Raw genomic sequence first — 14,456 nt, 5'->3', positions numbered from 1 at the left:
CTCATCTGCTCATCAGATCCGGGAAGTGTCAGTTTGAATACCTATCTGATGATATGGAGGTCATGAACGTCAATAGGTTTCAAATTGACACTTAAATGTGTCATGTGTGCATCATTTGTTTTGTGGAAACTTCCATAAAATTGACAGTACGAACTGAAACTAAAAGAGTAAACACGAGCCAGGTGTTTATGCTGTCTTTTATAACTTTGTTCAAAGTGCATGAAAGAGGTGAAAACAGATCTCCACGGCCGCTCCTGTTTGCAGGGTCTGCCTGAACTCTATTGTGTGTGTTGAGTAAATCAGGCAGGGAGGGAGGGAGAAGGAGGAGCAACCAGGGGGGGAGATACTGTACCAGGAAGTGCAAAGTGCACCCAGGGCCTGTGCTGTAACTACTGTGTGGCTTGGTTTGCATTCAAATGAACAGCAAGGTAAGGGGTGGGCAGGCGGGGGGAATCCTGTTCGACTAGTTCTGCAGCAAGGAGGCATGAAGGAGAGGAAGACAGAGACAGAAAACTATGACTTGACTCACAGCGCCTGGAAAGTTTCGTCTGAGGTCAAACGTAGGAGTTAATCACGGTCAATGAAGGAATATCATTGTATTATTTATAGAAAGACATAATAAACACTGACTAATGGGTAGTTTCATTGTGTTGCAACGTGTTTATGTCTGAAAACATCATCATATTACAGTAAGGAGTCGAAAGATAGTGACCTCATTATTGCTTTATTAAGCAGTTAGCAGTTTATTAGGTACACCCAGTCAAGGAAAAATGTATTATTATTATTATTTATTATTTTATTTTAATGGTGTTCATTTAACTTTATTATTATGATGGCTGTTGTTTTACTCTGAGCTGTTTCTAAAATGTATCTGGGATTTATTTTTTCTAATATTTACTACAGTTTATTGTCAATAATTAAAAATAAAATAAAATGTGAGGGCAAATGAATTTGTCAGCTCCATAAACTGCAGCCCTCACAAACATAAAATTGAATTAAAACAAATTTTTTGAATTTTGTGTATTTTGACTACATATTGACGGATATATTTTGAATTGTGTCTATGTTATGCCGGATTTTGTTAATAAAAATTGAGATGAAAAAAAAAAAAAGAAAAATAGGCAGGCTATGATTCTAAGTTTTTATTAAACCGTATGTTCAACAGTCCGTTAGTAAACATGTGAATAATCAATGCCTACATAAATGTCAATGCATTTCCTCTAGTAGCCTATAAGGAAACAACCCAAGGACAAGTGTGTGGAAAAAAGTCATACAGAAGGAGGATTTTCCACAACTTGGCAACCCAGGAGTTGATCGTAATGGATTATAGCCGAAGTGATTTGTAGAGAATAAAACAATTGTGTATTGATCACTGTATATGTAACGTGAGTATGAATAATTACAAAAGCGCAATGTTAATGAGTGTTGACTACACTTAATCCAGTTGGACCACATTACGACGGTAGTTGATGTTACTACCTGTGCAGGTAAAGTCATGTTGTCTGGAGGTGATGAAAGCTCAGGTGAGTCGAGTCAGGTAGAGGTGTGGTCACTTCACCCAGCAGAGAGAGAGAGAGAGAGAGAGAGAGAGAGAGAGAGAGAGAGAGAGAGGCGAAACACCCAGGTAGATCACAAGTGCACTTGTTGTGTACCTGTTGTGTGTCACAGCGACGTGAGAAGACACAAATAAAACACCTCTGCAGCTCCAGCGAGCGACAGCCCGGACTGTGGATTATTGTTGAGCAGAAGCCGAGGATCCAGAGATCAGCTGTGATTGATCTGTTGTTGTGTGTGGGGGAACCGGAGCCCTCCGTCGGGTTTTCTAAACCAACCGACCAACCAACCAACCACCATGGATCACCGGTGTCGGGGCGTCAGTGGTTAACAAACAGCTGCCAAACCACCGGAGGACCGAGTTATTCAGGTAAACGGTGGGTTCCTCGGTTTGGACTGAACCACTCATGTAGAGAGCTTTATGACACAACCAGGTTTCAGATCTGTGTATGAGTACAATTATTCAAGTGCATGTCCTCCATCATAGTTGTAGGTACTTAGCCTATATATCCTATTAACCTAAATCTAGGCTACTACTTTATTGTTTTAAACAACATCTCAAATAACTTGAATTTCTCCCTCTGGGATAAAATACACTACACATTCTGTCTATTTATCCTAAAGGAAAACACTGTTGTTGTGCCTTTACATGGCAGCCATGTTGGTTACTGCTCTGACCCAAGGTTCATATACAAAAACTGTGATCATAAAACACAGATAATGGTTCATTATTTTACATTTAACAAGCTTCTTGTAGCTTCACCTCCACAACATGTAAACACAACAATCCATCAGTAATAGTCAGACAATAATGTTATTATAACTCTAAGAGGGGACATATATACTCCTACTTCACATAGAAATTGAGATTAAATTTTTTTTTTGACACAGTAGCACTGTTAGTTTTTACCAAAATAAAAGCCCTTACTACCTGCTGCTCTTTGCCGCTGGAGCTTTATATAGTGGACACTTGCACAGCATCCTGTGCAGATGCGTGAGAGTCGCACCTTTCACTCCTATGATAACAAGAGAAAACAGCATTTCTCTGCAAATGAAGCATGGCCAGGGATCAACAACAACAACAACGACAGTGTTTCAGCTGTAGCAGCGTGGATTCGTCTTAATTTACTCCTCAGACAGAGGAAACAGGCGTCTCCAGCAGTGTAAACAGCAGCTCTGCAACAGCAGCGCAGCTTCACTTGGGTAAACAGAGCTGCAGGCCAGTTTCAAGTTCCACACATACAGATGTGTGCGATAAAAAAAAAGCCGTGTGAGTTTAATCAGCCACTGTTCAATCACATTAAGCTATTATCTAAATAGTTGGAAACTTGGTCACACATGCCTGTGCACTGAGAGGAGTTGTTTCAGTAGCTGAGCAGGTTAAAGATTCATCAGTGTGTACACAGAGAGAGCTCTTTGTGTTTGTAGCGTGTTTTTCTTTTTTGCTTTTGAACGCAGCCCAGTGCAGGATCGGCCTCCTGCTCTCTCACGTTAGAGGCTAATTCATTGGGGAGTTGTCCCTGGAAATTAATGCAAGTCCAAACTGGCACCGTAGTATACACATGTCTGGTTCTGTTGTAATGGCGTTGATAACTGATCACAATGTAGTTGGGCTAGTTGTTCAGTTGGGATGTTAATTTTTTTCCAGGGGTTGCTGACATGGGAATGTTGAAGGCCTTCCCTGACTCACCTGCTGGGCTGGGTGAGCTGATAAGATGGAGATTTATGGCGGCACAGGCCTCCAGTAAAATAAAGTGCAGAGGCTTGAGATTATAATCCATTAAAAAAAAAGAAAAGAAAAGATGAATTCTGTGCATTTTCAGGTTTTCAGAAGGCAGTTACTCATAGTGAATCATCCTCATCGTTGCACTAATCACCCAGGGCAGGGCGATTGCTCAGGTCACAGCATTAAGGATGTGAAAGAAAAACAAATTGGAAGGAAGATGGTATCCAAAATAGTGTAATGAGTTTATATTGAGTCATGTCATGAACGGTGTGTGAACAGGATCCAGTCCGACTGGTGGTGGTGCCCCTGAAACCAAAAGGAAGCTAACGTGTCAGGATCGTCACATTAGAGGCTGAAAATGAGTCACAACTCTTTTCACTGTGCTCACACTGGACCTGCATGTTTCTTGTTTAGAGGAAAAAACATCTTTTAATTTGTGTTTTCACCTCCTGCGTCACCTGTGTCTCCTCATCCACCTGTTCCCTCTTCTTCTTCCACTGTCTGGCAACGTCTTCCCTCTCGGCCTTTTGGTCTCATTTGGGTAATTAGCTGTCTGTTTGGTAGTGGAAGTTTATGTAAATCACAAATTCCACTTTGCTGTGTTTAAGTTGCTCAATTGTTCCTCTTTGTGTCTGTATAACATTGATATACTGTAGAAAATGGGCTCTGTGATGCAGCTGCCAGGGTGAGATACATAGACACAGAGAGGCCTCCTCATAGGATACCAACAAACAACTTGTTAAAAGCTGGCACACGGCTACACGCTGAACAACAGCCCCCCTCCTCCTTCTCCTCCTCTTCATTCACTGTGGGCTATTTGTTTGGTCTCCATGGTAATTTAACAAGGCCCAAGTGGGAGCAAAGCTGCAGTTTAACAGGCTCTTTAATGAGATGTGGAAGACTGTTTGGTATGTGCATCTCTGGAGTTTTTGTCTTAGATCTCCAGACTGGAACGTGTGGCTATATTCTGAGTTTCCTGCTTTTATTGTGAAATCCTAATGGGAAAAAGAGATTTGATACAAGCATCGCATTTATAGAAAACAAAAAAGGGTCTGCTGCGCACGTCTTGTAAACTTTGATCCCCTCCTCTGCATTAAAGGCAGGTCGGCCAGGTCATGCTGATGGACCAGGACACTCAGTGGCTGTACCAACTCCTGGCCGAGGTCCAGTTGGAGAAGTTCTACGTCCGCGTCAGGGATGGCCTCAACATCACCCGCATCGAGCACTTCGCTTACGTCAAGGAGGCCGACCTGGAGCAGATAGGAATCAGCAAACCCGGTGAGCCTGATCTGATCGCCTCCTTTGATCATCCACGCCGGGTGAAAATCAATACGTACAGTATCTGTCAGAGACGATTTCCTCTTAATAATGGATTGTTTGTTACATCACAAGACACAGAGGAGCTCAAACTGGTTCTGGCATAAAGGGTTTTGTCCTCTGTTTAAACCCAGTGGCGTGCTGGTCTATTGAATTCACCCAATCAACACTTAGATTTACACTGTTGATGGATCCATTTGCATGAAGTCATGTTTGATCATCACAGTTTCCTTAATGCAGTGGTTCCCAACCTATTTTGGCTTGTGACCCCATTTTGACATCACAAATTTCTGGTGATCTTGCGTCCGTCATTCAAGATGTGCCAGCTCAGATATTTTTATATGCTGCATTTGCATTTTGAACTCGATTTATGTTCAAGACAGTGTATAAACAGCCGTTTAAGATAATGTGTGGTGTTTTAATCACAATTTTAAAATAATAATAATTGGTTAAAAAAAAAAATTTATCAGTAATTTTTTTTAATCAATTACTAGACATTTCAGGCGACCCCATTTGAATTTCAGGCGACCCCACGTGGGGTCCCGACCCCAAGGTTGAAAAACACTGCCTTAATGGGTTTCATTACATCAGATAGATTCCCTTAAATCATCACAGTGATGTCATTACACTTAAAATATTAAATGTAATGCACAGAATTAGTTAAATTGATAATTATATTGTAGTTATTTTACTACAGTTAATAAGATAATAAAGTTTGAGATGAAACTGTGAGAAGTCATGTTGAGGATAAACTTTTTTCTTTTTTTTTCAGCACAACGAAGATTATGGGATGCTCTGAAACGCCACAAAGCAGCTTCGCGCTCCCGTCCATGGATCCCTAAGGTCTGTCACGTCAACAGTGTCGTAGAGTTCATGTGGATGGTGTGTGTGTGAACCACATCTGATCAGGCTTGGCCGTTTTTTACTGACTTATTGACGCCCTACAGGTGCTTAGTGGTCGTGGTCCAGATGGAGTGGAGCAGTGCAGCGGCCCGGCTCAGAGCCAGGACGGGGGCAGCCGGACTCTCCCCTGTCTGATCCAGGACAGTGAGCTGGTCCTGGCTGAGAAACTGGGCTCCGGGTCCTTCGGGGTGGTGAAGAGGGCAGAGTGGCACACACCCACCGGGAGAGTGGTAAGGGACAGTTTTATAAAACCAGCAAGATTGTAAAATGAAATAGATGGTGACTCTATTGTCAGTCGCTTCAGGTACAAATCAAATACATTTATCAATAGGGGCAAATTGGTAACTGGTTTTATTTCTCTTGACTGAACATTATGTTATTTTAAGCTCTTCATGAGAAGGTTGTTATAAAGAGCAGCAATAATTAAGGCTCACTGCGATTATTTTATGAATTTCCATCATGATTTTAGTGGGAACAGGAATTTTTATATGTGATTTTCAATTATTTTTTGCTGGAGTCACAAGTGTTTTTCGCCACATCTGGTGAATACTATTTGTAGGCCAGGGCACATCTGTAGCACCACAATACCGTCACCAATCTGGTGAACAGAAGAGTCAGATATTTCCCCTGAGAAGGTGGTGGCGACCAAAATCAGAGCTAAAAGGAGAAGAAATATTGGACTTGAGTTCATCAGGTGGACACTGGTCAATGTTTTAATAGGGATTATTTGTGGTGAATATTGTATAAAGTTTATGTTAGCTAGCTAAGTGAGATAAGTTTCCTCCATCTGATGCTTTGCCTTCTAGGATAATTAAAAAAAAAAAAAAGCCAAGTCACAACAGCTGTAGACTCATCGGAGGGGTTTGTTCAGTAAGATTCAATATTTTGGGGCAATTTCTTTAGACAGAAATTACAGGAAATACAGTAACAGAGACAGAGATATGCAACTGGGACAATACAAGTTTATGAACATGATTACAAAACACACATGCTCGATTTTTACAAAATGCAAATTTACATACAGAGTCCCTAAAAATATTACATTCAGAATGCACTACTACATAAAGGAAACACATGAATACTGAGTAAAATGATCACAGAGATGTTGTGGCTGAAGTCGCTGTTTTGTTTTTTGTTTGACTCTGAGCCTCTGTGTTTGTCTCTTATCTCCCGTCAGCTGCCTGTAGCGGTGAAGTCTCTGAGGAGCAGCATGTCGAGGCAGACGGACACGCTGACCGACTTCCTCCAGGAGGTGACCATCATGCAGTCGTTGGATCACCCCAACATCATACGACTCTACGGTGTGGTGCTCACACAGCCGCTCAAGATGGTGAGATGGTTTGAACTGATAGATGTGACGAGTGAATCTGTTAAAGGGATAGTTCAACATTTTGGCAAACTGGCCCATTGCCATAATCCCTATAGTTTTAGGAGCAGGTTCGATACTTTTAATTGTCGGTGCAAGCTATTTTTAGAACGGCGGAGCAGAGCCGTGAGCTGCTCAGAGCTACGCTACGGAGGCTAATGGGATTTCTTGGTTTCCCTCATCAAACTCATCAAATACACAATCAAAACTCCAAAACGCTCTGGTGGACAAGTTGTGACCTGCACATTCACCATGCTGTGAGATAATGCTATCGGTCTTGTAACATTCCGTTTTTATCTCATAGCGTGGTGAATGTGCAGGTCACAACTTGTCCACCAGAGCATTTTGGAATTAGAGTTGTTGGATTGTGTATTTGATGAGTTTGATGAGGGAAACCAAGAAATCCCATGAGTCTCCGTAGCGTAGCTCTGAGCAGCTCACGGCTCTGCTCCGCTGTTCTAAAAATAGCTTACACCAACAATTAAAGGAACGACCCTGCTCCTAAGACTAAAGGGATTATGGCAATGGGCCAATTTGCCAAAATGTTGAACTATCCCTTTAAAGCCAAGATGAATTCAGGAGCTGGAGTTCACGCTGGCCTGTTTCTCTCTGCTCCAGGTGACAGAGCTGGCCCCCTTGGGTTCACTATACGACACCCTGCGCTCGCGTCAGTACGAGTACCCGCTGGTCCGCCTCTGGCTCTTCGCCACCCAGATCGTGGCGGGGATGGAGTACCTGGAGACCAGGAGGTACATCCACAGGGACCTGGCCGCCAGGAACGTGCTGCTGGCCTCCAGGGAGACGGTGAAGATCGGCGACTTCGGCCTGATGAGAGGCCTGACCCAGGAGGTCGACCACTACGTCATGTCGGCGCACAGACGCATCCCGTTCGCTTGGTGAGTGAGAGACTCTTGGGAGAGATTCAAAGTTGAACGAGGAAATGATTATTACATTTTTTTTTTATCTTTCGCTCACCTTCTGGTCTTTCTGCATTTCTTTTCTTCCAGGTGCGCTCCGGAGAGCCTCCGTGTCGGCTCCTTCTCCCACGCCTCGGACGTGTGGATGTTCGGCGTCACCCTGTGGGAGATGTTCACCTACTGCGAGGAGCCCTGGTTCGGTCTGTCGGGTCGACAGGTACGCACTCGTTGTCAACTCCGTCAGAGCTGTCAGAGTTTTGTACCCGTGCCAGTCAGTCGGCGCATTTGTCTTCGTTTGTTTGGAATGCGTCCACACCCTAAACACTTTCTTTTGACGCACTCTGTGACTCAGTGATTAAAGTATTCCTGACATTCACTCTCTTGCCGCCGTTGCAGATCTTGTGGCGCGTGGAGCGGGAGGGCGAGCGTCTGGAGAAACCTCCGGATTGCCCTCAAGAGCTGTACGGCGTCATGAGGAAGTGCTGGGCCTGCAACGCCGGCGACAGACCCAGCTTCGCCCAGCTCAGCACCATGGTGGCTGAGGTATGAACATTTAAAAGTTTTTTATTTATGTCACAACCTGTGGCCTGAATTAAAAACGCCTCTCAGTTTGTCTTTGTGTTTTCCTTCCTCATTTTCCCTTTCTCCCTTTAACAGGCGAAACCAATGGAGGTGCAAGCGACAAGGGACTTTTCTGAACCGAGGAAACTCACACTGGTGACCAACGACCTTGTGACAGTCATAGACCACGGGTGGGTGAAGGGAAAAAGAGGGTGGGGCCAAGAGCGTAAAAGAGAAGAACTTTGACCGGCACAATGGGCTTTTGTTGGGATGAAACAGGGTTTTTAAATCCTCTTGTTCACTAAAGTGCATTCCAGCCGTGAGCTCATGGAGTCCTTGAACGCACTTTGCCTTGTTTTTGCTTGCACAAGTAGCTCTGAAGTGGACTTCACAGTGTTTTCAGTGGTTTGTTGCACATGAACAAGTGGACTCCAAAAAACAAACAAACATGTAAAACCAATAAAAAACTGTAACTCTCTTATTTTGCAGGCCGTTAATTACGTGATAATGACAAGAAATTACAAGACATTGCATCATAATGTCTAGAAAAGGCCTGGAAATAACAGCCAATTTCATAGTAATGTCGAGAAACAGCCAAGAAATAACGATTGTTTGCTTATATAGCCCAGAAATAACAGTCAATTGCAAGGGGGGTTAGGAAAATTCTGGCCTTTCCCAAAAAAAAGCATGAAAAGCATGTGTAATCTTTTGCCTTTATGAAAAACATGACACTGCTATGAAATTGACCATTATTTCTTGGCTATTTCTTGACATTATCACGTAATTAGCGGCCTGTAAATTAAAGAGTTACCAAAACTTTCAATATTTTGATCTTAATTGGGTTTCTAATTAAATGTTTTGTCTCTTTCTCTGTTCAGTCTGGAGCTGAGTGAGTGGAGAGGTCAGAATCACAGGACGCTGGCGGTCGGTTGGTTTCCCGCGAGCCTCACGGCGCCGATGCCCCCCCCTGGGGTAGCTGTTCCTCCCGCACCCTCCGGGAAAATGCCCCCCCCTGGGGTAGCTGCTCCTCCTGCACCCTCCGGGAAAATGCCCCCTCCTGGGGTAGCTGCTCTTCCCGCACCCTCCGGGAACCCCGGGGGCAACCCAGCCTCCAGCTCTGGCCTCATCTCAGCCCCTCTGAAGGGCAGTTTGCAGCACACCGGGCACGGAGACATCAAGCCTGACCGCTGCTGGGGGACGCCAGAAAACCTGGACGAGTCAGTGACAGTTTAACGTTGGCTTTTATTCTGAAGGGCAGCTTAGTGGCCAGAATGATCTTTTTTATAGTTTACTCAGTGTGATAAAACAGTCAGATTGTGTTTGGCTCATTTTTTTATTCACATAAAAACAAGTGATGACTTAAATCAACTGCAGCAGTTAAAGAATAAGATCTTATAAACAGCTGCCTCAGGTCACTGAGTCTGAGTTTTTTATTGCAGAATAACTTGGATGCAGCACTGAACTGCTCACCTGTTGTCACACAAAACAGCTGTCAAACTAATGTGTTTACTTTTCTGACCTGTGCAGCAGCGGCAGCTGGAGGCCGAGTCCTGCCAGAGAGAAGGAGGGATCCAACTTGCAGAAAATGGCAGGTATGAGCTAAAAATACACCTGTTAGACAAACTGTCAGTGTATGTCAAATGTCATGGCTTAACCCAGCATCACCTGGGTGGTGTTGGGTGTTATAATCATGCACTTTACACAACTTAAACATTGTCTGGTCTGATCTAAATGGACAGTTAAAGCCTCAGTCTGTTTTCCATCACATCCTCATTGCCTACTATTAACCTTTACCCTTAATGTGGATCCCCATTAGCTCCTGTGATCCACTCAATAAATAAACCCCATTGTCCTCCATGAAAACATTAGTAAATCATTTAAATTTCACACTAAAAAATCAACTCTTTTGTTTTGAACTTTCTTTTTATTGAGGGCAGTGTAGTACAGACAGAGATATGGAAACAGTATGATTTGATTTTTTGCTTTATCAATAGGTACACAGACTTATAAATACAAGTAAAAGTAGGATAGATAAATAAATAATAACAAATAAAATTCATTGTGTTTCATCCCTTCAAATCAGGCAGTTTTGAATATTATTACCGCCAGGGAGGGTTTTTTAGTTAGTCGATGAGACTTGATTCCAGGTGGATTAGAAACGGCCTTTGAAACCCTCGAGTGTGTGTTTGATCTTTTCTAGACTTAAATGGAGAATAAGGCTCTAGAGACTTCCACTGTAGAAAAATACTACTTTTACTTTTTGATTTTAGACCACAGGGAAAAATTATGAATGACTTTCAGTGGCTACTATTCTCTGTACCCCCTCTGCTCATGTTTACACTGTCACTGTGCCAGTGTGTTTCAGTGTTATTGATTCATATATTCATGAATTCTGTTTTTAAATATTCTGCTGTTTATTATATTTTTTATGTTATCTAATTATTTTTGTCCAGTCTGCCCCCTACTGGTGTTTGTAGGCATCATAACACTGCTACCTGTCTATATTATATTATACACTCCAAAAACTCAAAATCTTACGAAGAATATTGGTCTTATTTCTAGTCAAAACAAATCTCATTATACTTAAAAGACACAGACCACATAAAATGTAGCTTGTTTTTAGACTCTTTCAAGCATATGTTCACTTGAAATAAGTAGAAAAATCTGATAGTGGAGCAAGTTTTTCTTTCTTATTACAAGCACAAAAAACTTGCTTTCACTGGCAGATTTTTCTACTTATTTCAAGTGACAATATGTTTGAAACAAGTGAAAATTATCTAAAAACAAGTTCATTTTTAGGTGATGAGTCTTATTTTAAGTGGAAATAGATTCGTTTTGACTAGAAATTAGACATTTTGACAAGAAATAAGACAAATATTCTTGGAAAGATTTGAGTTTTTGCAGTGTAGACTGGTTATATTTAACTCTGACTGATGCTCCCTGTGTCTTCAGGTATGTCTCGGAGTCTGGAGTCGGTGTTGAGTGAACAGCGGCCTCGAGCCCACACGGTGGGAGTGGTCAGAGTGGACCAGCACGGCAAACTCATGCCCCCCGTCATGGCGGCTCAAAGCGTGGTGATGCAGCAGGACCCCCGGCGCTTCAGCGAGGCCAGCATCGTGCCCCCTCCTCGCCCGCCGCCCCCCAACCTGAAACGCTTGAACGTCCGGTCCCAGAGGAGACCCCCAGGAAACCAAGGCCCAGTCGCCCTCTGGCCCGCACAGGTGGTCCCGCCCCCTCCGACGCAGCCACAACCTCAACAACCTCAACCTCAGCCCCAGCACCTGCCTCCGCCGGGCGTCGGAGGCTCCAACCTGACCAAGATGGCCCCCATGGCGCGCTCCACCCCGATGCTGGATGACCACACAGACGGCAGAGAGAGGTATCGGGAGAGGGACAGGAGAGAGAAGTTGCCTCACGTGCAGAACACAAGAGACGGTCTGGTCGCGCAGGTGAGAAGAAGAAGTTCTCCTCCTGTTTTAGAAGCACAGAAGTTTTTTTCCTTTTTGGTTCAAGGGATTCAAATACATGTATAAGTTTTTATCTCTCTGCTCTGCTGTGGTCAGGTGATGGAGGCAGTACACGGAGTGACCACTGACGAGGTTCGTATCGCACTTCAGCGCAGCGACTGGAACCCGGTGCGAGCCGAGCAACAACTCAAGGTCAGAACATGAGATAATGTCGATACCACTGTATGAAATATAACATAAACATAGATCCATCTGCATCCAGGGCCGTTGCTAGGAATTCTGGGGCCCCTGAAAGAATACTAAAATGGGCCCCTACCCCCCAGGGGCGGACTGGCCATCTGGATGTTCTGGAGAATACCAGAACGGCCGGTGCGGCAGGACAGCCGCCGGCCGCTGCGCAGCCGTCACAGTTTTTTTTTTCTCTTGCTTATCATCTACTGTTGTTCCATGTCCAGACCAATAGGTGGCAACAACGCGCCTGCAGGCACATAGATGTGCAAGCTCACTTGTCACTTAGCCGTTGACAGTGAGTAGTGAGTGTAATGTGTAGCTCACCTGGTAGAGCACCTACCCTTAAGTTCAAAACTCTTGCTGATGTGTTGGATTGAATGCCTCCATAACCCTCTGAGTTTGGATAATGCATTTTCTTTACCCATCATTATGATCACTCTGTCAAAGTTAACGCGTTAACGCAAAATGCTTTTAACGCTTTTACCGCTTCGACTAGCAATTGTTTTTGTTTGTTTTTTTCCCCATTTCGCCTGTTCATTCAGCCTGGGGAGGGAGATGAGAGGGGGAGGGGGGGTGGGGTGGCGCAGTCTTACAATGTTACAGAAAACCTGCATGTTTTTTCTCCTCATGTTCCTAAAGAGCCTGTTTTTCACCAAACAGGGCTGCTCTCCCTCTGTCAGCTGATTTTTAAATACCATGAATGGAAAGCATAAGAAACATCCAGATCTGGATGTTTCTTATGGTTTCCATTCATATTGCTGTTATTTCAAGCTATATATATATATATATAGCCTATATATATATATAATGTGTGTCCTCTCTCTGTCAAAAATGCCAGGGCCTATTTTCTGTCCCAGTCCGCCACTGCTACCCCCTGACTTTTCCACTTTTTTTTCTTAGACTACGTATGTATTATCATTTTTTATTTAGCCTACTTTATTTTGATGCTAATGCAGCATTACTATGAGTATTAGTCAGGGTCTTATGCAGAATAAATCAGTCATACAAAGATTAGACTTCTGGGTTTTTTTGTGGGCCCCACTGGGCACTGGGCCCCTAGAATTATCATCACCTTTCTCCCCTATACAACGGCCCTGTGTGCATCTGCTGCTAATACACAGCAATGTATGATAGACAGTATGCTATTGTTGTCATATATTTTTCAAAATAAAGCCAAATTTAGAAATAGGAGTACAGGTTGGTCAGGTTGTAATTTTCTGATGCATCTCCTGCAAAAACTTCTTACAAAAACAGACACCTTACGCTACAGGCCACACCCACCTAGTGATGTCACATCATGTGTTTTCCAGGTGTTTCATATTTGAATGTTGATGCAAAACACCTATTTTCAGAAAGCAAATACTCATCAGTTGCCTGACCTCAAGTTTTGTTTATTCATCATCATTGAGTATCGATAGCCGCCTCTGAGCCCTGTCCTCTCTGTCTCTGTCCTCTCGTCTCTGTCCCGTTCAGCTGGAGCAGCTGTACTCGCTCAGCCTCTGCTCCAAAGACGACTGCGTCAGGATCCTGTCCAGGTACCAGTGGAACCTGCAGCTGGCCAGTCGCTACCTCCTGCGATGGTCCCAGGACAACAGGCCCGGCCCGGCAGAGAGGGAGCGGCCTGCGATCAGCGCAGAGAGACGAGTGTGAAGCGCCCACCCTCCCCTCTCTGGCTGATTTGACCTTTCATTAATATGCGGATGGATGAGTTTTACAGCAACATCCAGTTTTACAGTGACAATCCTTTGGACCCTTTGGAGATTGACGGTACAGCAGAGAAACACCACGTAGATATGGACACAGGCGTGGGATGGGATGTCGGTCCAGTGGAGATTACAACAGAACAATGAAGTTGGATGATTGTACAAAGCAAGACGTTCTGTTTCTGACAACTATTTTTTATTAGTTTTGGTTTTTTTTGTATTTTTTCAATGAGACATTTTCCTGCACAGTCCAAATGTCATTTGCAAATAGTTTTTCTATCTTAATGAATTTCAATACAGTTTTAGAAATTGTTGTTTTGTTTAATAAAATTGATCATCTGGTCTGATCTGATTTTACACATCAAAGTATCAAACATTGGCCAAGTCTTGAAGACAGATTGTGTTCATGTTTTGGCATATAGAGGCATGTAGATATATAAATACAGTGTTATTTTAATATTTTCTTAATGAAGGATGATTAAAACAACCTCATATGCTTCCATTGAAATAACTTAACCATCTTTTTTAGTATTCCCTGGACTCAGCATTGGACATGTGCAGACATGCTCCTTAGTCCAGTGCTTGTATTTCTCACTTGCCTCCAGGAGGTGGAGCAGTCAGGCCCTCGCTGTGTCTCCTGTTGTTGTATTTAAAGTAGGGCATGGGTATAATCTTTCTGTTAACATGAATGCGAACAGATAAGACTGTAAG

The 14,456-nt window shown here is 43.4% G+C and overlaps 1 protein-coding gene across 2 annotated transcripts; it reads left to right on the top strand.

Annotated features, from left to right (window-relative positions):
• The first annotated feature begins 1,589 nt into the window (after positions 1 to 1,589).
• On the top strand, positions 1,590 to 14,097 carry tnk1 (tyrosine kinase, non-receptor, 1). Of its 2 annotated transcripts, none has more exons than XM_085759977.1 (14): positions 1,590 to 1,931; positions 4,380 to 4,558; positions 5,370 to 5,440; positions 5,545 to 5,730; positions 6,678 to 6,830; positions 7,485 to 7,762; positions 7,874 to 8,000; positions 8,180 to 8,326; positions 8,441 to 8,535; positions 9,223 to 9,561; positions 9,872 to 9,936; positions 11,297 to 11,793; positions 11,908 to 12,003; positions 13,516 to 14,097. In XM_085759977.1, exons 2-14 carry the CDS (start codon positions 4,396 to 4,398, stop codon positions 13,690 to 13,692), a joined length of 2,394 nt encoding a protein of 797 aa, XP_085616103.1. In that variant the 5' UTR covers positions 1,590 to 1,931; positions 4,380 to 4,395; the 3' UTR covers positions 13,693 to 14,097. The 2 variants fall into 2 exon arrangements, with proteins under 2 accessions (XP_085616103.1, XP_085616102.1); XM_085759976.1 differs by having other exon boundaries at positions 1,794 to 1,924.
• Positions 14,098 to 14,456: the final 359 nt, after the last annotated feature.

The sequence above is a fragment of the Trachurus japonicus genome, chromosome 18, assembly GCF_045865225.1.
Source record: "Trachurus japonicus isolate A0001 chromosome 18, Traja_1.0".
NCBI lineage: Eukaryota > Metazoa > Chordata > Actinopteri > Carangiformes > Carangidae > Trachurus > Trachurus japonicus.
Note: the sequence above shows the minus strand (reverse complement) of the source record. Positions and strands in the feature narration are given on the sequence as shown.

What these genes read in the sequence shown, in the direction of transcription:
- tnk1 (XM_085759977.1), top strand. Translation starts at nt 4,396, where the DNA reads ATGCTGATGGACCAGGACACTCAGTGGCTGTACCAACTCCTGGCCGAG. An exon ending in TCACACAGCCGCTCAAGATG is followed by an intron (nt 6,831 to 7,484) that starts GTGAGATGGTTT and finishes TCTCTGCTCCAG; the next exon opens with GTGACAGAGCTGGCCCCCTT. An exon ending in GAGCCGAGCAACAACTCAAG is followed by an intron (nt 12,004 to 13,515) that starts GTCAGAACATGA and finishes TGTCCCGTTCAG; the next exon opens with CTGGAGCAGCTGTACTCGCT.